Raw genomic sequence first — 26213 nt, forward strand, 5'->3', positions numbered from 1 at the left:
TCATCCATGTCTGTTTGATTGGAAATAACACATGCGCTTCCTGAACTGCTGGCAATCTGCCTGCTGAGCATGTTCAAAGATAAACGCCTTTGTGTTAAGAGTTAGCTGCGCCCAGGTGTCTGCTTTCTCCCTGTCAGCTAGCCAAGCGGTGAGTATCCATGTAAGCCCGTCTCATGGTCATCATCCAACATGGCGGCCTACCTTCCACTAATTGTCTGGTTCCCACAGTTCTGCCTGCCCTCGCAATCTCTGAAAAATCCCCTTGCTCGGGCTCATCTATCAGTCAGTGACCTTGTCACGGTGCATCGCATGAGTAACTTCCCTGCTTCTCTTGGTGGAGCGAATTGCTTGTTAATTACTTATAAGCTCACCCACCCTCCCCGCACAAGTACACACAAATACCAGAAACAAATAAACAAACAAAGACAAGATATTGAACAGAGGCCAGTCCAGAGTCCACAATGGTCCGATGCACGCACAATCCCACTATTATGTCCAGAGATAAACACCTCACGCACTCCTTTATTTTTAATCCAGATTATTTTATTACACATGGCTATCATCCGACAGTTAAAATAAAGAAAGGTGTCACAGTTCTCTTTAGATACTTGCATGTATAATCAGAGCTCACTTCCAATCTACTTATAGATTTAAACCAGTGAGACTATAAACTCGTATAATCACTTGCGATTTGTCATGCTAAGGACTGTGCTGACTGGTTTTGACTACCTTGACCATTATTTTCTTCTCTCTCTCGAACACATATGTTATCATATTACTAACAATAGAATAACTCTTCAGCTGAGTTGAGCAGCAAAATTGAAGACAAAAGATGCTCAATGGTGAAGATTTGCTGATTTTCCGCGTCATATGTGATATAAATACAATCTGCCCTGTGGATACAATTAGCATTTTCTGACAAACCAACGGATAAATGATGGAGTGAATCAAAAATATAATTGCCATTTTAGTCAAATAGCACTCAAATAGTCCTTATTATAAATGTTTTGCTTGTTAGTATCAGACCTGACCTGCTCCGTGGACATTTCTTTATTCAATTAGAATTTTATTGTCTTTTATCTGTCTGCTTGATGTGAGTGACTTTACAAAAACTCTCGCATCACCAGAGGAAGAAAGCTGGTTTGTGAACTGCCTCTGTTATCTTTCCATATCACTTAATGACGAGCTTCATATCACACCAAAGACCGCAGCAATCAATCAAAGCAACTTTGCATTTGTGCCGTTGAGCTATCTGAGCTCATTAATTCCCTCTACGTGGAATGTGTGTGCTCCATTTCAACCCAATGGTAGTGGCAAAAAAAAAAAAAAAAGAAAAAGCTACACTCTTCCAGGAATTCTGAGTTTCTGTCTGGAGGGATCGAGTCACTGCGATGAAACTGGGTCTCTCTTAATGACGGAGGGGTCTCTTGTCATCAGAATGTGTTTATATTACAGGCGCTCGCAGAGGAGCAACGGGACGCTCAGTCAAGCAACAAATCAAGTTTGTTTCAATTGGGGAATTGTTGCGCAATATTTGACTTGCAGCCATGCATGCCGGATCTGAAATACTAATTAGAGGCATGTTAAACTATGTGACCCTCAGCTTTTGAGGTACCCTTTAGACTCTTTCACTCGTGCTGCTGAATACAATGCTGCAGACAAATACTGGGCAACCATTAAAACTAGATTGAGACACAATAGATTGATGTAATTTGTTGTCTCAGAAAATATTAAAAGGAATTATTTTGTTAACTTATTTTATTTGAATAATTAAATGGTAATTAGCGTAGCTTTTACAAAGTGAAGCAAATGATCAGCGAACCGTTTCAATACAAAAGGGTCAACATGTTTTCTCCATGAGATTGAGAAAGTTGCAGTGAAGCGGTATTTCCCTGGAGTCTTATTCTTTGCTGATTGTGTTCATTTTTAAACTTACAATCACTGTGAACTCATCTCCGAGTCATCACATAAACCTTTGCTCGTCTACTCTCAGACTGAGGCTCTGCAGGATGACAACAGACCTCAACCGCTATCAGAAATAATATCCCATGATGCTTACTCCCGGCCACAGCTGGTAGGGTGTGACAGCATGGAAGAAGCTGTGGTTAGAACTGATAAAGGCCGGCCTTGATCCTGACACACAGGCACCTGCTGCCATCTGACAAAACTAAAGAACAGCCTTTTAACATCACTGACACGGGTAATGTTTCAGAAATACATTGCTTAGATTTGTATATTGATTTCTAAAGTTGTAACATTTACAATGTTTTAGTTTATGTAGCTTTATGCAGGTTTTGAAAATCCAAATGATTATTTCTTCATCTTTTTCATTATATAGAATTCACAGTCGAAATAGACAGATATCAAAGCAACAGATTAGTTGAAAAAAGTATAGACGATATCATAAAATAAAACATTTCTAACAGTTGTTAACGACAGTAAGTCTGCAGTAGTTATTTACTTTCAACTGCGTGTTCAGATTCCTTGTTTCTTCTTATTGCATTAGATCCACAGGCCTCCAGCTTTGAAATGCAAAGAGAGATGATTTGAATGGTGATCGTGAACAACAAAAACAGAGGTGGTGTGTGAAGGTTCACTGGACCAGTGTTGTGTCTGACACATGAACCACGGAAACGCCCGCTCTCCCACAGATCTTTCTTCTCTGTCTCTTATCTCCTTTGTGATATGCAAACACTTTGAAGAGCGCTTGGAGATGATATGCGAGAGAATTAAAAACTGACGATTGCCGTTTTTCATGTGGGTCATAGGGAGGAGGAACAATGTACGTGCTGTTTAAAGTTGTTGCAGTTCTAACGTGAATGTTTCCAAATGTGTCCTTAAATGTGTAAAGCAATGAGTGATGATGGCCGGCGTTTTCAGATGTTGTTATCTTGAAGAGCAGAAGTCTGGCTGTCTCAAATGTCCAAATAGCGCTCTGAGAAAGTAGCGAAGCAACACAGAGAAAGAATTGTTCTGCCTGACTTTTGCTTAAGATAGTAACCATTTCATGGAGGCCACAGGCAGATAGGTGGGAAATGATGAAACTTTACAACACGCTGCTTTCGGGTTGTTTGTATCAGTTTGTCTCCATGCCCACAGATAGGAGGAATGGAATGGGCCTCTTTTATGTAACTGTCACCACTTCAAAATAACACCTGTTGCTTTTGAGCATTCCTCTCCTGCATCATATCACGTTCATTTGTAATATATATTCACGTAATTAATTATAGTATTTTAAATCAATAGGCCTCCTGATTTAAAAAGAAGCAGCTTATTAAACTGAACTATCCCCAGAAACAGTTGTATGAATATGGATGACTATCATATGGAAAAATAGTTTATTTTTTGCGTGGTCTGCAAGGTCACATATCTGCGTAGTTTATTATGCCTTTTTTCGCTGAAAGAAATCATTCTTCTTACTTATCCTGCTGTAGAAAGTTTGAGCCTTGTTTTATTTCTTGTTAAGGGTCAGAGGCATTATTGACCATTTCCCTTCCTGTGCACAGTTATGTTGTTTTAAACCCTGAGTAAACCACAGATTGATCTCAAGAATGGGTGTATTTGGGGACTGCCATCCGTCATGGAGGCTGAAGGGGTTGTTTTCTCCCGGCCCCGTCACCTTTGATGAATCCCCGCAAAAGACTCCGCTGGGGAAGACACGGCTAGCATTTGCCTTGGCTCAGAGGTATTGCATTTTCTTTTCCCTTTCTGCTGATTCTCTTAGTTGTGCCGCAACCTTTTGTACATGTAGCACATTACTTTAGTTTGTGTTTGTTTGTAGTGGGTGGAACACAGAACGTTTTTTCCAAATTGTTTTGGGAGAAACTTCTTTTCTGTGCTACTAGTCAGCTACGTGGACTTCCTCTGAATGACTGGGTGTTCCTCAGGGGTATAGGTCTGCCTTTGCACTAGTTTATTTCCCAGAATAGGGTAAGTCAGAGAGCAATCTATCTTCTCCATGACCACAAACCACCCAGAGGAATCTGCGTTTAGCTTCTAGGAGCATGTGTAAGGTTGTGACCGTCGTAATCAGATATGCTTGGACTGTGAGATTGCTACAGATCCTCTTTTTTTCCCCAAAACAGCATCTTATTGTTGTCTTAGAAGGGTTAGGCTTCCAGTATGCCTCTCCTTTAACGGCCATGTGTCACCATTGAGTTCATATCAAGCACTTGTTACTCCTGGTGCACGCTACTGGTTTTGCACAAAAATCTTGAATGTTCAATATCCAATAAACAATACACTGTTAGCTGAGGCCTTCAGAACTCTATCGACTGAACTTAAAAGAGAACTTCAAGGAAACGTAAATTTCGAGGCAACATTGTGCAATAATTAATGGGACCTCAGCAGTTTGCCATCTGATTTCATCACACACACAGTGACTTCAGACTTCTCTTTTTCCCTTTGCATCCTTTTTTTCCCCCCTTTTCTTTTCTTTTCTTGCCTATTTCTATTATCCCTCCCACCCACTAGTTCTTTTTAAGTTGAATCAGGGGTCACCGACGTTCACTGGAATCCCCGACTAATATTCCAGATGGTGATGACAGGAACTGGCTCACTATATTAACCTCACAGCATTGTCCATTGTCTTCCATCTCAAATATAGAGTGTATTTTTTGATGCCATAAAAAATGAGTGCATTAAATCACGGAAACTAATTCTCTAGTGGCAAATTTATCATTATCCATCATGCTGGGGTCTAAAAGGTGGAGGTGTCCAACGGGTCATTAGTTCAGGGGTAAAGAAAGTAATTTAAATTGACAGACAGCTTGAAATTTACTTTTCCTTTTGCTATTTTTCTGTCATCACCTTTTTTTTCTTATTTTCATGAAGTAATGTCCACCAAAAACAGATTGATATATACGACTTGACAACACAAACAACAGCTCAATAATTCAAGATCTCCAATGTGAAGTTTTTTCATAATTTCATCATCTACAATAATTTGATACGTAATCACTTTTGTAAAACCTCCTTTAGTCACTTTGACACTAATACTTATATATAAGTGGCTGTGATGCAACACAGAATATAGCTCGGTATATTTTTAAAGAGCAACTTTGTCACATCTCTAAGTTTTTATGAAAGAAATGAACTCGACTGCTTATCTGACAAATATTATAATGTTAAAAGATCCACAGCAGCTGTTTTGAATTTATAGGCATATTCCAACTCACTACATTCCTGTGTAGTTCCACATTGAGTTAAGGTCAAAACCTCAATCTCCTGCTCTCTCTCTGTCTCTCAGTCTCTCACACACACACACACACACACACACACACACACACACACACACACACACACACACACACACACACACACACACACACACTCATAAACACACACTCCCTCTCCTCGACTAATAAATAATTATAATTTTGTGGGATGTGGCTTTGCTCCAAGGCCATGCAGTATGTGTGTTGCTTTTAGCAAAAACAGTACTATTCCCAAAATGGGAAAATTTGACCAATTTTTCGTTTTGAATAAGCTAATAATGAATGAATATATATATTCAATAATTGTTATTCAATCTGTTGATTTGGCATGTCTATATATTTATATATAATACGTAAACATATTTATATAATATGTAAACATATTTATTACAATTTGATACATCAGTAAAAAAGGATCCAAGCATTTGGCTCAGATGCTTGTTTTGTCTCTATTGCTCATTGTGTTGCCTTATTCATTCAACTCTTTTGAAAGTTGGGTATATTTCATAAAAACACATGAGTCAGAGGAGTCAGAAATGGTGATGAAATTTAAAGAACGGCAACGGCTCAAGTCAATAGTGCACAGATTTACGAACATTTCAGTTTACTGTTCTTGTAATTACATTTTGTTTGAATCTTTTATTTAGCCCTGAATATCTGTAATTTTACAGATATTTAGGGTGTGTCGAACCCCAAATACTACATAAAAAAATATTCTTTACATATCAATTAAATACAATCACACTATGCACACACATGGGAATCTACATGATGTGAACTTTTACCAAATACTCATGTGGCAGTTTAATGCTTTAACGCTCCTCTGTCAGCACAGAGAAATTAAACAAAAACACTTCTCTCTGTCTCGCAACACAAACCCTCAACAGAAACAGGGCTTGAACCTGAACAAATAATTTAGAGAAACACCCGCTCATGCAAATGTGACAGTAGTCAGAAGCTTCTCTGTCTGTGCTGAGCGGTAAAAGGCAAATTAAGTCATCTCCTTCCCAGCCTCCTCGCTCCTCCCCCAGCCCAAGGAGTTATGCACTATTTGAGCCTTCAGGAGAGTAGGGAAAGCCAGACACTATAGAGACAGAGGGACAGGGCACTGTTACCGAGACATACTCCCACTCCATACCCACTGGTAATACGCAGGGTGCTTGAGATTCGGCGTGGACATTTTTGTCATTGACAGTACTGCATCTATCTTCATTCTTCAGTTCATGACTTGGGAAAGATGGCTCTTGCAGTGTGTCGTGACCGCTGAAGAGTTTTCTCACTACTCCTTCAGTTAGTTGTTTTTAGGCGTTTTGTACAACTTCCAGGAGACTTCAGTTTATTACTGCGTGACTTGTTGAGCTGCGTCTTCCACCGGACTAACGTCGCTCCGTCTTTGGACTGCTTCAGCCTGCGCGCACAAATGTTGACCGAGCCGTGCGGAGCCATGTCGATGGGGTCAGATGTCCGAGATCTGACCCTCTTGCCTCCAGCGCCTCCTGTGCCGTCCCTAGTGGGTGCCGGTGGTGGCTGCGGGATGTCCGTTGGCGGTGGCCAGTGGACCCAGTTGCTGGACCTCCACCCTGGCACTCCCTACAGCTCCCTGCCCTCCCACCACTCCCTCATCAAGCAGGAACCAGGTTGGGGGACCACTGATCCAATAGAGGACCCTCACTGCGGACTCGGGGCCTTCACTGTGCACTTCTCGGGGCAGTTCACAGGCTCGGGCCCCTGCCGAGTAGGCGCCTTTGGAGAGCCAACTGCAGGTCAGCCGCTGATGTTTCCTAATGGAACCTACCTGCCCGGCTGTATGGACAGTCCTCCCGCACCCAGGAACCAGGGTATGCATGTTCATTACCAGTCCAACCTTCTTTCCTCAGCTCAGTGTCATGCCAGGACATTAAATCGAGCAGATGTTTTCACATACTAATCAATAAAATCAAGGTTTTATTGTGTTTTTCCAGCTGCGTGTGATAGTGACTTTTTGTTTATGAGTTGTCAGCAGCGCGTTATGTGCCGCACTGGGTCATTCTGTCCCACGTCGGGAACAAGCTTGACAGCTTTCTGATGATGCTCTGGCAGACTTCTCTAACAGTTCCTTTGAACTGGGCTTTTCAGCATTGATTAATGTTTTTCCTGGCAGAGTCACAGCGACCTTTCAGGCATCCGTATAAATATATGCAATTAGACCTCACATAAGGTTTCACCAAGTTCTAGTACCGCATTCTGTCTTTATCCACTTGTGAAATGCGATGCCAGAAGCTTTTAAATAATACTTCTCATGCATCCGTATGAAGATCAACAACATTGTATTTTTATACGTTTTATTTCATGCTGGAAGTCTTACACATTGTTTGTCTGCAACTGGAAATAGATGTGTTTTGTCTAACAGCAGCGGCGTTGTACTAATGTCACTAGCACTGGTTGACAGCAACCCTTGGTAATGGATATCCAGAATTGCATCTATACCAACCAAGTTTATAGAAAATACACAAAAATAATAACTGAGCTGCCATGGTGGATGTTGCCGTGGGCATTGAGCTGTAGGGGAGGGACTTCATGCATCCATTCAACTGAAATTAGCCAGAAGGCAAAAATGCTGAATGTGCTCATCAGCTGATTGTAAATAAATTGAGAAGTTTTGCATTTAAAAGGTTTCATTTTGTACTATTATTGTATATTATACATATAACAAAGTTCAGCCTTACTTACTCAGTTTTCTTTTTTTCTTTTTCTTTGAGCACATGAAAAGAACATTTGACCTGTAATTTTGTTGAGCACAGATGTAAAAAACAAAAAAGAAAGGCAAAAATCGGGTTAAGACCTTTATTCAAAAGTATTTCATTCTGAGAAATAAGTTAAACATGAACCGTGAATCTTAAAACTTGATTTTCTACTCCAAACAATACTTGCGGAATCTTTTAATCCCAGAAGACCTTCGCAAAACAGATGCAAGGGAGTTGAACGGGTATTTGTCTGGAATCGTAAATTTGGAATCCAGCTTCTTATCTGTTTCCTGGACGTGATGTATCTACTTTTACTGTAAACAGCGCTGGATTGTTGCTTTTTTGTGGCTCAATAGTCAGATGTTTGGTTTAAGGCCGTATGTGTCTGCTGATGTGTATTTCTGAGTCTTTTTTTTTTATTTGCTCAGTGGGATGTAATTTGTTATGAATACTCAGCGTAGTACTCTGCAGGCCGCAGGGATTTAAGAAAGAGTCATTTTTCTGAAAAACCTTTCAGCCGGAGTGACTCAGGATTCGGCAACCTACGCGCGCGGTAAAATGTTAAATAAACATGCGTTTCGTTTGCCACTAGCATCATTTTCCCAAAACTTTCTCAATTTCTCAAAACAAATTATTGCTATCTTACCCATGTCTTATAAATGTTAATGAATGAAGAAATCAATATATTTACCAACCATGCGTTTAATTCATTACTTGTCGACCTTGTTTTTCTACTAAGCATATTCTCCAGTAGCTCATCTCAGTCTGTCCGAGGTGTGTTTGCCAAATTTCTTTTTCCACCTGCCATAAATATTGAAACCACAAGACCTAAGATAGATGGTGGGGATATTTTACAAGGAAATAGGATTTACTAGTTTGATGAATGTCTCTCTGTGGTGACCCTGCCACAGCCTAAGAGCTATTACCAGGGGGGGGATTCGGATGACTGACCAGATACTGCGAGCTTTGTTTGAGGGATGGTAATCTCATGACACAACCAGGAAAAGGATTAAAATTGAAATCTTTATCAATGCTTCTCTTCTTTGTTTTCTCTCTTTTTAGGCTACGGAGCAGTGGGTTTAGACAACAACCCCAGTTATGGCCACACTCCGTCTCACCACACCCCTCAGCTCTCCAGCCTGTCCTTCAAACACGAGGACACTTTGTCACCGCCGAACAACATAGGTAACTGTCCACCTCCCGACGCCTCGACACCAAATTGACGCGCAGACTGGAAGACTGTCATGTCGCCGCAAGGTTATATAAGTAACCCATCATTTTTCCTATCACAACAGAATCACCGTTCTCCCTTTTTCCTTCATGTCACCACGTCTCTGTCTGCACACGCACTCGTAAACGCAGGCCTACATAAACAGCCTCCCTCTCGCTTTTTAAGCATACGCATGGTTAATGACTGGAAATGGTAATTTGAGGAAACAGCTTTATGTGACCGCTGGAATGTCAAAAACTGTCTGGGGACCGATAGGCTATATCAACTTAAAAGGAACCACTGTTTCTGATTGACCTGTTCTCTCTTTCAATGCAAGAGCTTTGCAACTCTGCATGCAGGTACAAAAGTGTGCGTTTGTCTCTGTGCTCTTCTAAAAAATATAATTGTGTGAAATTGAAAGATACGTGAAATACAAAAGTGTTTCCTTGGGGAAACCTTTCATCTTAGTACTGGATAGTAAGCTAACAAAGGTCAATGAAAACCTGAACTACCTGGTTTTTGAAAAGTAAAGCTCAAATAATTTTTGGATTGCCATAATTAAGGATGAAATATTCCATTATTGATTAATCATTGAAGTGTTTTTTTAAAACTTAAAGCGTGAATATTCAGCCCTTGTCTTTGCCTTTTCTGGAGCGTGAATGAGGATCCTAAGGTTGGAGTAAACAATACATTGAAATATGTCAGCTCCTGGGCAAATGCATTTGCTAGGATAATAAATGTGTACATTATAGAGAAAACATTTAGCAAATGTTGTCTTTGTATTTTCAGTTGACCAGCAGTACACTGCTCCTCCTCCCATGTTTGGTTGCCACAATCCATCAGAATCCTGTCCGAGCAGCCAAGCTCTGCTGCTGAGGAACTACAACAGGTGTGATTTTCCTGATCCTGCGTGCACCTATTGTCGCTTTCTTTGACTCCTGCTACCTTGAATCCGCTCTTGTTACAATTCCGCTCTTCTCAAAGGTATTCAGACTCCTCACACATCAATTCATTTCAGATTCTTTCCACTGACACCACACGCAGCTCTCTCGCTTGCTGGTCATTTTTTAGAAGTGTGAACTCTCTCTGATCCCTGCGTTCCCCCCTCTGCACTGTCTGGATCCTGCATGCAATTTGTTTTTGAGGTTAAGTGCTGCCCACTGGTGCTCAGCAGGCCAAAGCAAACAGTGATCTACTGCTCCATCTTCAGGAACAGAGACAAGTTGAGTGAAAGGGAAAGTTAAGGCTGGGAATCTGTTCACTGTAACCTCGGGGCCGTGCTTCCAACTTGTTTCCATTTTGATGGAAAACATCTCAGAGGGTAAATTAGAACAAAATTCTTTAAATGCCGCCCAGCGGTGTTGTTGGGGAAAAGGAACATGAGCAACCCAAATAATGGAACAGGACTTGATAAGAGGAAGGAAGACGTTGCTGTTTGGAGCTTTGTAGCGTGAACTGGAAACCCTCAAACAAACACGCACATGCACACGCACACGCACACACACACAGATTGAATATGTGTCAGATATCAGTGAGTCTTTCCACAGTTTAACATAGTTTAGAGCTGATTAGCGAGCCATCGCGATCTTTCCTTCAAGGACTACTCAGGAATGCCGTCCAGAATTCCCCCGAAACTTGTTCCCGCCTTTAATGATACTGAGGACAGAATGATGTCATGCGCTGGTCCATGGTGTACTAGGCACGGAGGCACTCACCCCCACAGAGCGCACAACTGCACTGCTGCAAGTATGTGTGTTTCTGTCAAGTGTGTGTGTGTGCGGCAGTGTGCCCTGCCAAGGTAAAGAATGGCTCTGAGCCCATGGTTTTTAATGAAGCCAGCGAGGAGTGGACAGGATGTGTTAATAAGCAAACAATTTGGAGTTTCCTGAATGAAACGTTTTCACTGTCCTTACAAGGGAAAGAAATGACAGGAGGATAAATAATTACATTTTCCCTTTCATCGTTTGAAACCCAGCGCTGACCTCGTTCTATAACCCCTTGATTCGTAAAACATTTGCTGTTGCCTTGAAATTTCTCAAACCAAATAAAGGGTGAAAAATTGAGTTTTCCCAAAGGTGCAAAATGCCAATAACCCGTGTATGTTTCGCTCAGTGATAACCTGTACCAGAGGGCCCAGCTCGACTGTGTAACATGGAACCAAATGAACAACCTGGCATCTTCCATTAAGAGGTGAGCCTTCTTTGAATTTAAATAACATGCTGTGTTTCTCAGTGGTGACCCATGTGTATGGTGGGGCAGAGGAGGAAGAGGAGGAAGAGGAGGGTTTGACCAGATGGACTGTTGGCCTTCTGCCAGGGGTAATCAGAAAGTGGAGAAGACTATTCATGTGTCCATACGTGTGTGTTTGTGTGCAGGCAATTCTTTCTCAAAGTGAGAACCTTTTAGTTAGTTAGTTGGTTAGTTAGTAGTTAGAGGTGTAGCCTAAGTGATATGAAGGATTGTACGGTATTTGTGGTAATAAAGCGTGTGCCATGGAGGAGGGAAATACTCCATGTAGATTAAACTCTTTTTGTTCTACTCTTGAATATATTTATTTTAACTGACTGTCCACAACGTATGATGCATCTGCACATCCACCAAACCATCTGTGCACTCACACTTTCAAGTTGTTTAATTAATCAATATAACTTTTGCTCCTGACCGGCAGTGGTCATCCACCCAGCTACGACAGTGAGCCCACAGGCCCTCCTCCACCCATGCTCGTCAAAGCCCAGTACCACATACACACACATGGTGTCTTCAGAGGACTTCAGGTAAGTCAGAGCAAACACACATGCAACCTGACACACAATCGATCAATACGTGAATCTGTCCACTCCAACGCCCTCTGAACTCTTCTTCCTTAAGGATGTTCGACGCGTAGCTGGTATCGCTCCACCAGTCGCGAGGTCATCGTCAGAGGCCAACGAAAAGCGTCCGTTTGTATGTTCTTATCCTGGCTGCAGCAAGAGATACTTCAAACTGTCGCATCTTCAGATGCACGGCCGCAAACACACAGGTGAGAGGCCGCTGAAGATAATGAAAACGATTTTAAAAGAACGACGTACTCTGTCGGTGAAACAGGTTTTCATGCTCCGGATCGACGATGTGTAGTTGTGTAAACGGTAGATTGATAAAGCTGTTGATGTAGGTGGTTTATTTTGCAGGGGAGAAGCCGTACCAGTGTGATTTCACCGACTGCGGCCGCAGATTCTCTCGTTCCGACCAGTTAAAGAGGCACCAGCGCAGACACACAGGTACACGCCGCTCCGCTGAGGTCATGACCTCGGGGTTTTTTCTTCTCGGAAGAAGTTAGGAAAATGTTGGGTGGGCTTTTACGAGCAGATTCAAGTTTTATATTCAGTGTATTTCATTTGAACATAAAAACAATCTTTTCAGACTCCCTGAACAATTTATATTTGTAATTATTTATTATTTTATATTTATTATTTATTATGTAATAATTATTTATTTTATGCATTTATATATATTTCTTTATATTTATTTCAACTTACACAACGTTATTGTCATGACACTACCCATGGTGAATTTAAACGTTTGACTCTCCCCTCACCGTCTGTCTCAACGAACAAACAACCGTTTGCACCTCTGTATAGGAGTGAAGCCCTTTCAGTGTGAGACCTGTCAGAGAAAGTTTTCACGGTCAGATCATCTTAAGACGCACACTCGGACTCATACAGGTAAAACAAGTGGGTATACCTTTATTTTTCTACCTCAACATTCTGTTCCCAATGAGATTTTTCGTTCGGCTCAGCTGACTTAATTTTATGTCCAACAAAACACCAGTTTACATCCCGTGAGTGGAGCTCACTCTCAAGCAATGATTTATCTCACTTCTTGTTGTTTGTCCCCTCGCCGTCAGGTGAGAAGCCATTCACCTGCCGCTGGTCCAACTGTCAGAAGAAGTTTGCCCGCTCTGACGAGCTGGTGCGCCACCACAGCATGCACCAGAGGAACCTGACCAAGCTGCAGCCGGCCATCTGAATGGTGGGAGGGGGACGAGGAGGACGAGGTAGGACGAGGAGGACGGTGACATTATGTCCTGCCAGCAAGTGGAGAAGGACGCTGGAGCCTGGTCAGTGGTTCGGGGGGGCGTTGCCAAACTCACTGAAGTGGTGAGCCCAGCTTATGCCTCCCTCTGCCAGCCGACGTCAAGAGATTTTAATGATTCCCAGATCTTCTTGACGCACCTCAACTAGAACTATTTCTGGTTTATTTGACTTAAAAAAAAAAACTCACACTGAGAGGGTACAATGCCACAGTGATCCTGAGCCAAGAAGAAGATGTTTTAATGTGTGATAAGGAAAATGTTGATACACGATTGGATATTTTAGTACACTTGCACTGGCTTCTTTTTTATTCTTAAAATTGTGTCACCTTAGAAATGTGCTGGACAATGTAAACTGGATTTAGGAAATATGCAATGTGACTTTTTTTCTCTATTAAGCTTTTGGAATGTGAAAATCTTTATATTCTCATAGTATATATACTCTTTACATTGCTTTGTGTGTTTGCTTACATTTATAGACGTTCCTTTTGTTTTTGTATTGTATTGTTTTTTTCTAAGTTTATAAAATGTTGATTCACATCGTTGTGATTTAAGACTATGGGCTTGTGTGTGCGTGTGTTTGAGAGAGTGAGAAAGAGAAGAGGTGTCGGTGTTGTCAGGTTAAGAGGCCACCTATGAGTGGTGGGGAATGAGGAGAGGGGAGTTGGGGGGTTGGGGGGTTGGGGGGGGTGGGGGGGGGGGGGGGCCGTGACAGACAGTAAAACAGCACCCAGCTGCGACTCTGACAGGGTGCAGGTCTCACCCTCCTAAATCTCTGACACACATCTTCATAACCAGGAACATCTGGAGCCCAGTAAATCTCATTAGAAAAGACACATACCTCAGTGTCAGCTGGCTGTACTCCACTGACCACCCCCTCTGCATCGGCTGGCCCCTAAATCCACACACACACACACACACGAAAGCCCACACATTAATGTCCCAATTGTAAATAATATCGTCCAATTCGAAAATACATTTTACAACATTAAGCCACATGATGGCAGTATCAGCCAGCTGTGCTGCAGTGTGACTGAACCCACGATGCTGCTTTCCCTCTTACAATTCATTCTTTATACAGTACATGTCCACTCCAGTCGTGTGACGAGGGGTCACAATAAATATGTTAAAACGGAAGTACATTCAAAAAACATGCCCTGCTCCACCGAATATACGTGATGTGGATGGAGTTGTATGTCAAATCTATAGGGGAGGAGATGATTCAGCTCCAGCTTAATAAAATATGACTCAATGTGGGAAGAAAAGAGCAGCTGCATGGATCTGTGGTCTAAGGACGTCACTTACCTGGAAATGTAAACACACGTGTGGTATGTTTAGGTGTTGGCAACATGTTCACACATAGAAACCACAGCGTTGGAACGCATTCTCTCGAACTCTTGAACACACACACAGTAAAACGTACGTAAACACATCTGCTTCTGCATTGCTGCTATTTTTTCCATAACTGCTCCTGACTCTTTCCAAAATAACAGAGGGATTAAAATACCATTTCAGGGTCACAGACTTTAATGAAGTGGTTATTCAGGTTGTTTTCCAATCCACTAAATGGCCACGAAGTAGTATCTCTGTGATCTATTTTTTTTCAGCATCTTAATCCGATGCACTTTGATTAAGAAGTGCTTCTCTTTGTTCTCTCTCTGCAGGTGCCTCAAGAGGGAGAGGAAGATCAGAGGGACAGCAAAGTTGAACATTTCTCTCACTTCAGTTCATTCCTAAATGGACAAAGCTGTGTGGTGTTTAAGGAACCCAAGCTTTATACATCCTCAACATTACTGCCATCATTATTGCAAATGTTCAAACAAACTACATGGAACTCTAATCTATATTCATTCAATTAATTGTTTATGATCAGAAATAGTGGTGTAGAGTATCTCATAACAGCACAAAACGTCTGCATTCCCATTCCACCAATCCACATGCATGAACACACACATGTACACGCATACACACTTGCATACGCACGCCACCAGATGCCCCCTCAGCTGCACTTCTGGCTGTTCGCCTTTAAGGGGTGTCAGCGTGGGTAATCTCAGGTGACATACACCTGGTAACGCACAGCCCAAGACATCTGTAAGACAGCAGGTCTTCCGAGCCTCCATATATCCACGTGCGACCCCCACAAAATGCTTTCTTTTTAAATGCGAGTGTGATTAACTTCAACGTCACAATGAAAGCCAATAAACGGGCCCAGTTCATTCCATGCAAGTTCAAACCTTAACTGTCTACTATTGAGTCGTTTCATTTACTTGGTCTGATGAGGTGTGATATTATTGTCAATAAGTCATCCGGTGAAGTCCCAGGTGCATCCAACAATATCATAAAGCTCCGCCTGCATTTCTTGGGGTCAAAAAGACATTATTTAACCTCCGGGAGCAGGAAAGGTCAATGCACAAGTAGCACATGGAGGCCTCTATGGGCCCCGAGGGATTGTTAACAAGGTCAGGGCCCTGGAGAGGAAACTGAACAGGGCCACAAGGAGGCCTGCATGCAAAAACATTGCTACACCAACAGGAGGCGCTGTCAATAATGGTTGCAAGGTTAAGTGAAGCATATTCTTAGTTGTATTCCCAGACAGCATCCCCCCCCCCCCTCCCTTCGGGCTAGCTCTCTTGTGCAGAGCTGCTGCTCCTCACAGTCTGAGGGGCCTAGGGGTTCTTGGGGGGGGGGTATTCCCTGTGGTAGCGCAGGGAGCCGGAGGGGCTCCGGTGTGTAGGAGCTTTGGGAATGCAGAAGCCTTGGGGGCCTGGAGCTCAGATGGGGCCTGGAGGGTGAACTTCCTCACACAGGGAGCAGAGATGGAGCAGGAACATACAGAACGCGAGGGGAAAACACCTTGAGAGAAGTCTGTCAGATATGTAGGCAACAGCCGGGAGGATCCCATGGGGGGGCACACAGGCAGGGAAAAACAAACACACACATGGATATGCTATACTCTCACCCAAAATCAAGGTCAGCAAACGGTGTTTTTAAATACTCTTCTCTCTCCTTAACCGACCCGTCTTTCATCTTCTCCTCTCTTCTCCCTCCTGCTGTCTCCCCCTGTACCGCTGGAAGATATTCGTCTAACAGGATTAGATGCGTCTCTATCATGTGAGACACAAGATCACAAACCAACCCGAGGCCCCCGGGGAACAGCAGTACGGGAGGGATGAAGCAAGGCCACGTCTCGTCTCTCCTCTCCTGCCCTCCATCCCAAAGGTATCCAGATGCTGGGACACGGGCCGAGACGGCCAGAGGAAGGAAATGTTGACAAATGGAGCGAAAGAAATATTTTGTCCAAAGATATAGTCTCCTTTGGAATTCATTGTCCCCACCCTCATTGTCATGAACTCCAAAACGACCTCACTGTGGGCCCCTTTGCCCGTCTTTTAATAAAAACCTTCCAAAGTTTCTCTCTGCATATATCATTATATCAGAATGAGTGGGCAACTAAAGTAGCAACGCAGCTGCCTAAAAGCTGCTTGTTACTGATTTCGCGTTATCCTGACCTCAGATCAAAGGCCTCCCATTTCTCCAGAAGCAGTTACAATTAGTTACTGACTCACTAGGTTTATGGTTCCTAAATTGAAATGTATCGCTCTTTAAATCCTTCCCTCTAATTGTGGTGGTCATTAATGGCCGACTCCATATCTACTCCACGTTGATGGGCACATAAAAACTCCAGATGACAGACGAGCACAAGCGCAGTTGTTAAAAGCGAGAAGTTTCCTCTTGTTCCGTCTCATCACCACTAGGAGGAGTAGAGTCCTGTGATGGGCCAGACGAGGCCACTTTCTCCGTGGCATCAAAGATTGATGGATTCCTTCAAGCTTCATTGTCCAGAAGTAGAAACACGTGAGGCCCCCAAATTAGCTTACATGCACATGACGCACACACATGCAATCACACAACTTGCACAAACACAGAAGGAATGGTCCGCGAGGCATCGGGGCTGTCGCCAGGACTCGATAAAGGCTGAAGTCAAAGGTCCAAGTTCACCGAATGTCGCCCCTCCACCACACGGCGGAAAGAGGGTAAATGTTTTCTCATTCGTGTTTTTCTTATTGATTTACTCACATAACTGAGATTGATGGCGTTTAATGTTTTTCTTGTTCTCGCCATTATTTAAGTGCTACACTGTCAGTGAGGCTTTTGTGGATGAAAGATTTTGCTTAAACATTAAGGTGTGTTTTGGTAGGGGAAAGCTATTTTGCAGCAGTACAGTTTGCCTGAGGAGTCTGGGACAGGTGAACGGATCGCAGTGTGATGTGAAGGAGTCTGACACAATTTGACCAGTGAAACATTTTTTGGTGGTTTTAAAGAACATGATCTGTTTTTGGCTGAAGGGACGAATAGAACCTCCCGTCAGATCCCCTAGAACTACTTCTTATTACCAGAAAAATAAAAAAGCACCTCATTAAACGAGGTAAATAGTATCTAATTACGACGCCAATAACAATAACAGCAATAACAATGATATTATTCTCAATGTTTTAAGCTCCTGTCCGCATGGTCACAGCAGTCATTTGCCTCATTCTGTGCAGTTTCAGCAGCAGGAAACTATGACTTGAACTCCATCAAAAAGACAAAGGGACGGCTTGTCCCTTAAGCTGTCAGATCAAGGCAAAGACACGTATATAAAGTCCGGCCCTTAAGAGTGTTCACGGTCTAAACAGCTCCATAATGAGCAGAGATTGTGCCGTATTCTTGCCATTGTGCATGTCATTATATAACGGGTCGGACGCCTGTTACGACAGCCTCAGCACACGATGGTTCAGATGTCCCAGAGATCATTGCAAACAACACAGTGGGCCAGAAATCCCCAGGGAACAAGGAACAAACACCAAGAGATAAAAGACGAAAATGAGAGAACGAAATAGGGCATAACGATGACAAGCGTCAGGAGGAGCAGGGGAGTTGAAGGAGGGGATGCACAGTGTAGTTTATTACGCAGGCAGTTTAACTGTTATAGTCATTTTGGGTTTGTTGCTGTTGATTGCTGATATGGAAACGGCAGTTCTATGAAGAAGAAAAAAAGCACTTTAGAAATGAGATGCAAGAGTAAGTAAAAAGTAGACTGAGGGGGTTTCATATACTAATATTCTAAGCTTCATGACCCTCCTCTCCCACTGATTCCGCCCCGCTCTCACCCCGCAGGCTCATTATTATCAGTGCAAAGGGGTTGATCTACGCAGACAATCATATGAGAGCTGTCTGAAGGCATCACTGTGCACACACTCCCCCAGTGTGAATGATTAGGAACCTATCATAAACAGGAGGGGCAGGCTGTTAAACATGACCGCGAGGCAGCCTGCACAGATAGCCCATGTGCCCCCTCGTGCTCAGGCAAACACACATTGGGTTCTTTTACATCTGCGTGGACGACTAATACTCATCCACCTTCACTCACACACTGGCAAAGACTCACAGATGCACCCTGACACATGACAAATCTCATATGCTATCAGGAGGAAGTACGTTGAGCTACTTAGTGTTTTAGGCCTCCCAATTATTCAAATGCACGACGCGAGACTGACCCCACACCCTTCAGAAAGGCAACAGACCAAACATTAGATTATCCAACGGGCATTATAAATACAAATTTGAAAATAACAAAAAACACACCTCCACTTTAAATGTTCCTCTGACCGGGAGCGTTTTGTCAGATGAACAAAGACGGAACTATCTGAAAACAAATCAGTATTCTTGGATGAGGCTTCACGGGTGGAACCACGCCAGAATGCGGTAACCTATTTCTGCAAATCGTTGTGAAATAAACATTGCTACTGTCATGTCGTCCTCTTACAAAGTCATCTAAACCTGGAATATGTCAAAGAAATGTACGTTAAAGTCAGCGCTGAATAGCTTTCCAGACATTTTTGTCCTCTTACAGCCGTGAGAGCGTTTGCAGAAGGCTCCACAGCACCACAGAAGAAGAACGCATCCCACACATACATTGCCCTGTCCCTTCTTCCTAATGAGCTTTATCGCATTGGTCCCGCTTGACTTGTCTTGCTAACTGGCACACATATATCCATATGTTCCACATGAGCGAGCAGAGGGGACAGGCTGGGTGGCAGTGCTGCTTTCTCAGTTACAACTCAGTAGAGTTTTACTGCAACAGCCAGCAGCAACAGCAAGTCGGCTTAACTCCGTCTCTGCTGTGAGTCTGCAGACTGCAATTAGTCACGAGAAGTGTTGACGGCATCCGCTCGTTCTTAGTGTTCAATGCATCAACAGTCGAATGCACACCTGAACATTTGAATGGCCTGTTCCCGATGTAGCTCCTTGAGCTGATCGTTCATTGTGAAAGTTCAAGCACGCGCAGAACATATAAAGTGCTAGGAGGAAATTGTGAGCAGTGGAGGACTTTAAAGTATCGTGTCCCTGGAATCTGATCGCTGCAGACTAGGAGTGCAAAGTCTGCCCCGCGATACAGCTACTGCGCTATAATTCAAGGAGAAATAATTACAAATTCATGATTATTCCTTGAGGCTTAAAAAAAAAAAAATATATATATATATATATACACCTTTAATTTATTGACACAATTCGAGAGCATGTTCAGTGTGGAAATGTAGTTTTATTAATGTGTTTGGGCCCATTTGTGTTGTGGACTGTGAAAGCCATGAGGTTTGGGACGGAAAAAAAAACAACAGAAAGAAACAGATAAAAAGAAGAAAGAAAAGGCCAAATTACATGAATTTGATTACAAATACAATGTGATCAGAATTTGATCTTTTCACAAGTTGCATACCTCTATGCGGCTTTATACGGAGTACACATTAAGAAATATAGAACATAGGATTTAAAAACCAGACATGGCAGAACACCAGGTTCATACTGCATATACAATGCCAGATGCACAGGAAATACATTTGTACAGCTAATACAAAAAGATGACCTCTGAGTTATGTAGCAGGTGGAGATACTTAGTCAAACTAAAAAAACATCATCATCATCTAAAATAGACAGTAAAAGGAAGAAGCTCAAATGTAACATGAGGTAAATGAAATGTAAAGGGGAGCATACTGTTGGCCTAATTATACTAATAAATACATTTAAAATGAAAAGAAGCAAGATTCACAGGCTACACTTAATCCAAACATGTGCAAATACCGTGCCATTAATAATCAATTAATAAACATTTCTTAAAGCACTTAACTAATCCAAAAACAACCAATCTTCATCAAATCATGTGGCCAGGAAAATGTAAACAAAATCTGAATTTTAAAAAAGAAAAATAAAAAAAATTGCTGTACTCCTCTCGAGCTCAAAGTACAAAAGAGATTTGATAAATAAATAAAAACAGAATGAATGTTCTGCGCTGTATTTTCACATTAATAGTACTATCAAAAGCTTGGCATTAAGCTTGGACAGGTTTCATTAGAAGACTATCTACACAGATCTCTGAGGCAGTGAAGCCGGCGATGCGGCTGGAAGGCACCGTGGATGAAGAGGGAAGTCCACCGTGTCCGGATTTGCTCCTGAGTGTCAGAAACCGAGCCGAGACGGCCCCTTAGTGTTAGTGGTCCGACCAACCCTGATCCCTCCTGTTCGGCATCTACAGTGTTGACTTACAACCCAACACTCTGACATCGGTCCCGCTGCTAAAAGGAATGGATGGAGAGGTGGTTGCGGGGATCGGAGAAGGTCCAAGAGTCAAACTTGGGTCAAAACAAAGATGTTTACCAACCCTCCTTTCACACACACACACACACACACACACACACACGCACACACGCACACACGCACACACGCACACACGCACACACGCACACACGCACACACGCACACACGCACACACGCCGCAGTGAGAGCTCAGAGCTCATCGTGGTTCTTGGTGAGGTCCTCTCCGTAGTTGGTGGCCTGGCTTCCAACGAACATGTTCCAGTTTTCAAGGATTTCCTCTTTGGTCAGCATTTGGTCCTGAGGAGGGAGGACAAGGGGATTGCATGATGAGTAACCCGTATACCATAACAGCATACGTATCGAAATATACAAAAGCACATTATTGTTTATACGAGACGAAGGCCACGCAATGACAATAAAATGAAGGTTCTACCAATAAAGTTTTTACTGTAGGCTGACAGACCTCAGACATAGAAGACAAACGAGTTGATGCAGATGAAAGTACGCACCTTGTCTTGGTCAGACTCATACACCAGATGTCTGGCCTCAGCTTTGGCGTGGTCGTAGTCTTGTGGCATGATCCAGTGGCGGATTTCGTCCTGGTCCATCTTACCATCTTTGTTCAAGTCTCGGAAGTCAGAGAACTGTTCCCGCTCGGTCTTGATCCAGTCCGGCTCCGGACCCCCGTCCTGGTGGGCAAACATGTCGGCTGGAACAGCAAGACACAATGCATGTTCATGTTGGAAGTAAAAAAAAAAAAATCTAAATTAAAAAAGGTATTTATGCTTCAAATATACTTCCATGAAACAATAGTGGTCAGACATACTTCCTATGCAACAAACAAATATGGGATTCCTTCCTCAATTCAACTCACAACGTCAATCAAAAGTGTAATAAATTAAATTTTACATTACAAACAGCTATGCCGGAGCTGCAATCTCCTGTGTCTGTGACCACTGGCCTCTTGTGATCCTTTTAAGGCGTAGTTTTGTTGCATTAGATAGCGTCTTGTTATCGAATATCTACTTTTTTTGAGTAACCAGATTCATTTTTATGTATTGCTTAAACTTACCAATATACTCATCTTCATCCACGTGTCCGTCTTCGTTCTTGTCAATGTCCTCTAAGGTTTCCTGCGTGAGTCAATAAAACCATTAAAAGGGACACACAAGGGTCAACATTAGTGGAACTCTCGCTTTGAGTAATAAAAGAAAAACACGTGTCCCTTTCCTGCAAATAAGAGGCACGTTAAACGATGAGCCAACACTGGCTCTTCAGAGCGCAGCTGGATGGTTTCTACCTCTTACTGTAGATTTAACATTGTGAATTTGACTGAACGGTTATTTAAAGGGTTGCCGTGTCACCCCACGAGTTAGCAACTGACAGAAATGTACACTAATGGCAATAGATATTGGCACAACAACATACACCCAGGTACACGGATTGAAATCACTGTATGCATCACCTGCAGGTGAGATGCCTTCACTGAAACATACTGAATGATTAAAAGCAGAGTAGCTGCTGTAGGCTAACAGCTGACTAATAAAAAACGACCACATTTCACCCGTTTTATAAACCACTGAACCTGTAAAGGGTTGCGTGTAAACAAGAAAGGACACATTCACAGAAAAGATATAACCACGTAGACCTCTGTAACCACTAGCGGGGATAGAGATGTTTTATACGTCTTCCTATAAAATCACCTCGGACCACCATGAACCTGAGCCAGCATGACAAATAAAATGGAATGGGAAAACGCAAGCACGGCAATGAGAAGACTCTATAAAATATGCCGTTCCAAACTACCGGGACGTTCCTGTGGGACACTGGGGAGTGTGGACAGTGTAATGCAGCGGAGGTCTCAGGTAGGTACGAAGCCCAACATTAAACAGAGTCCTCTGTTATGTGAATGAGTGTGTAGGTGCACACTGCCTGAGCTACAAACTCCATTAGTGAGCTGTCCTGGTATCCTACGATCGTGTCCTTTCCTTCCCTCTCCGCGTAGAACAACCTCAACCATTGTTTGTGGTTGTTTGAAAAGACCCGTGTTAGAAAAGAAAAGAGCTGAACCTCTTAATATTGTGAGAACAAGACTGATCTTCGGCCAGATTTTCCACAATCCGTGAACATACTGGATGACATTTGATGATTCCACAAAATGAGGGATTAATTATTAACTCTGTCAAATGGATAATACAACTTTTATGAAGAGCGCAGCATAGTGCATCACTGCTAACATTTGCCACGCTACTGTTCCATGAAGCTAAATTTATATTTAAAGATCGAGTCTTAAATGGGACAGTCCGTCCATCCCACTGGACCTGTTCCACAAAAAAATACAGAAAGTCAATCATTTCGTGGCCCAGTTGAAGTTTCATTAAGGTGTTATCACATAGCACCTCTATCCAAGTGACCAATAAGGAAAAGATCACATGGATTACAACCTCAAATCTGCTCCTAGACAATTAAAGATCGACATAACTGAAAATTTGACTAACATCCAAATCTGAATTTACATCCATAACAACCATGTGGTTACAGAAACTTACCAGGACCACTGTGTCCCTCATGTGTTCAAACTCCTCAGGGTGGAGGAAGGATGTGAACTCTTCTCTGTCGGCTGCCAAGTCCCCGTCCAGATCAGCTCTCTTAAACCTCCTCTCATCACGGGGCAGCATCTTCTTGAAGCTAAACTGTTCTGTTGCTTCGTCAAACTCCTCCGGGTTTGCTAACGGGGAGGAATTAAAATCAGGTTACTGTCACACATGGAAATAGCCACTTTAATACCGTGCTGTCAAAAAGGAAGCGACCCGGGCCGGAAGGAAACATTACGCACAGAGGTAGTATCCGTATGTGGCTTGCTTGTACTCATCCCACGAAATCTTGTTGTCTTTGTTGAGATCGTAGTCCGTCCACACCTTCGCCACGTTCTCATAGACGTAACGCTTCTGCACGCGTTTTATCCAAGCCTTGAGTTCATCCGTGGTGATGTAGCCATCCGCGTCGCTGTCTATCCTGTCCACTATATTACTGGAAGAAAGAGAACAGAACGACAGGGAGCATTTTGTTAAGAGTTATCATACATACGTTCACGGTGAAGGGATCTTTGCGATGCGTCTCGCCTCAAAAGATATTATCCTTATTGGAGGTCAGGGGACTAAACGAATGAAACGCACATTCAGGCGCAGCACTTTTACTATAATGGGACTACTCCTACGGGAGACAGCAGGCTAACGGAGAAATCCTGGTGAAGAATGCCGTGTAGCTGTATTCTTAGACCTGCTTTGCCACGTTGGGATGGAAGGGTCCTCCCACTCTCAACACCACAGGAAACTGATTTTTTTTTTTTTTAGCCCCATTGAGCCAACGTGTGTTACACGGTGGCAACTTGTCAACCAGGCAGTGGCTAAAAAAAGAAAACACAGAGAACCACGTGGCACGCACAGTGTGGGGCCTCCCCACGGCGGTAGGTGACAGCAGCTCTACGTGAAGACCGTGTCCTGCCACGTTAACTGCGCTCAAACTTCGCCACCTACAAACGCTTCTTTGACGGCCATGTTTAATTAAGATTTTGGGGCCGAGCAATTAACTCGAGCGTGCGGCTCGAGCCGGTGACGTAATGACGTCTTACATCGCCGGGTTGTGCGAATCTTTCTCAGGCACTCGCATTAAGATGTTAATTTCCTCAGCCCCCCCAAACAGTTACACGCAACAGAGCCCTTCGTGGGAAGGGGGGGTGGTGGGACTCGCGTGATTTAACACAATAAGCCCCGTGACAAAATCAAAATCGTGTGTCGAGAGAGTGTGACGACATGTCCTTACCCGAGCCTGTCCTTGCTCTCCTCGGGAGTGAGCTGGTCAAATGTCCTGGCTTCCTCTTTGCCGAGAAAGGCCTCATGGTCGTATTGGAAGCTCGTATTGTCTTCGTGGGCTTGCCTGCCCAGTTCTTGGTCGTGAATAACTCGGTCTTTCCTCAACGTGGGCTTACCGTGCACCGCGGCAGCGCACAGGAGCGCGGCGCACACGAAGCCGAGGAGCTCCATCGGACGGAGATGAAGCTGCAGATGAAGCTCGAGATGAAGCCGCAGGTCGCGAGCTGTTGTTTTCTAAACAGGCCCGTCACACCGACAATGAGCAGGCGGCAATGTGGCCACTTTGAACCGCTCGTGCACGACCCAAACCGAGCTGACGTCTTCTGTTCAGCAGCGGTGTGCAACAATGTTTCAATAAGCAAACTTTCAGAGGGGACCTGGGGCTTCAGACAGGTCCGCTGACAACACCTACGGACTTCACTCAAGCGGTTTTGGGGCAATCCCGTCCCCCTTTTTCGGAAGGAGGGACGCAACCAAACCGGGATATTCTGCCGCCTTACGTACAGCCAAGCACATGGGCCGTTTCAAGCGAGGTCCGACCTCCCCGCTGACAGGAGCCCTGTCATTGGTCCACGGGCTGTCGGTAACGCGAGAGGGATTCGAGCGCCACGTTGCACGCTGACGCGTAGAGTCAGCCCGCTGTGGACTCGGTACCGGTCACTGTGAAACAGGTAAGCAGGGGAAGTAACTAACTGTCCCCACATTGCAAACCCAACGGAGCGGGTCGTTTATTTTTCACGGCCGAGTTCCCTCTCATACTAATGTGCCACGACAGCGTGGCTGTGTGTAAACGTGTCGAGCGTAAGGGTTTGTGCACGTGTCCAAGTCCCCCACTTTAATATCCACCGTCACCCACAAATATGCATCCTTGTAGAGTCAACAACAACCAACCAAAGCCTTATGAGTGTCCCTGGGAGTTTAAGTTATAGCGTTGTGTGTGTTGACGCACTGTTGTCTCTTATGAACAAGACAAAAAAAGAATTGTAGCTGCTGGGTTTGAGTTTTGAGATTTGCGGGCCGCTCGGTTGGTTCCAGAGAAGTAACTAACCTGTAGTGTCTTAACTAACGGAATGTAGGGAGGGTGCAAGAGCAATGCATTCGTTTTTGCTTAAATTGAGATTTAGGCCTTTGTCTCAGTAGCCATTTTATTGACCCTGCAGGATAAACACAGGTGTAAATAGTTGTATTAATTCTGACCCTGTTTCATCAAGGTGGGCCAGGGCCCTGCTTTTGTGCGTACTTTCAAACAAACATAGAATGGCTGTGACAAAATAGAATGGGGACATAATTAATTGTATTCATTTCACCTGTATTCACCCTGTTTTACACGTCAGAATGTCTCCTGTTACAGCGTTTATATAGAATTAAACGCAATAATATGGCAGTAACAACTTTTACCCATGCAAAGATACTGGGGAGGAACGTCTACCTGCGCAGACAAATCAATGTCCTCCATTCTCAAAGACCCCACTCACCCCCAACATAGACTGT

The 26213-nt window shown here is 43.4% G+C and overlaps 2 protein-coding genes across 3 annotated transcripts; one reads left to right on the forward strand and one right to left on the reverse strand.

Moving 5' to 3' along the window:
* The first annotated feature begins 6033 nt into the window (after window positions 1-6033).
* wt1b (WT1 transcription factor b) lies at window positions 6034-13758 on the forward strand. Of its 2 annotated transcripts, none has more exons than XM_040168825.2 (9): window positions 6034-7054; window positions 9002-9124; window positions 9939-10038; window positions 11262-11339; window positions 11818-11923; window positions 12018-12168; window positions 12317-12406; window positions 12767-12859; window positions 13033-13758. In XM_040168825.2, exons 1-9 carry the CDS (start codon window positions 6637-6639, stop codon window positions 13152-13154), a joined length of 1281 nt encoding a protein of 426 aa, XP_040024759.2. In that variant the 5' UTR covers window positions 6034-6636; the 3' UTR covers window positions 13155-13758. The 2 variants fall into 2 exon arrangements, with proteins under 2 accessions (XP_040024759.2, XP_040024767.2); XM_040168833.2 differs by having other exon boundaries at window positions 6267-7054; window positions 12767-12850.
* A 6023-nt stretch (window positions 13759-19781) lies between these two features.
* On the reverse strand, window positions 19782-25294 carry rcn1 (reticulocalbin 1, EF-hand calcium binding domain). The gene is made up of 6 exons (XM_040197717.2): window positions 24673-25294; window positions 23687-23880; window positions 23400-23578; window positions 21923-21983; window positions 21360-21559; window positions 19782-21147 (listed from the first exon to the last, which is right to left on the reverse strand). Exons 1-6 carry the CDS (start codon window positions 24891-24893, stop codon window positions 21040-21042), a joined length of 963 nt encoding a protein of 320 aa, XP_040053651.2. The 5' UTR covers window positions 24894-25294; the 3' UTR covers window positions 19782-21039.
* Window positions 25295-26213: the final 919 nt, after the last annotated feature.

Source organism: Gasterosteus aculeatus, chromosome 12 (assembly GCF_964276395.1).
Source record: "Gasterosteus aculeatus chromosome 12, fGasAcu3.hap1.1, whole genome shotgun sequence".
NCBI lineage: Eukaryota > Metazoa > Chordata > Actinopteri > Perciformes > Gasterosteidae > Gasterosteus > Gasterosteus aculeatus.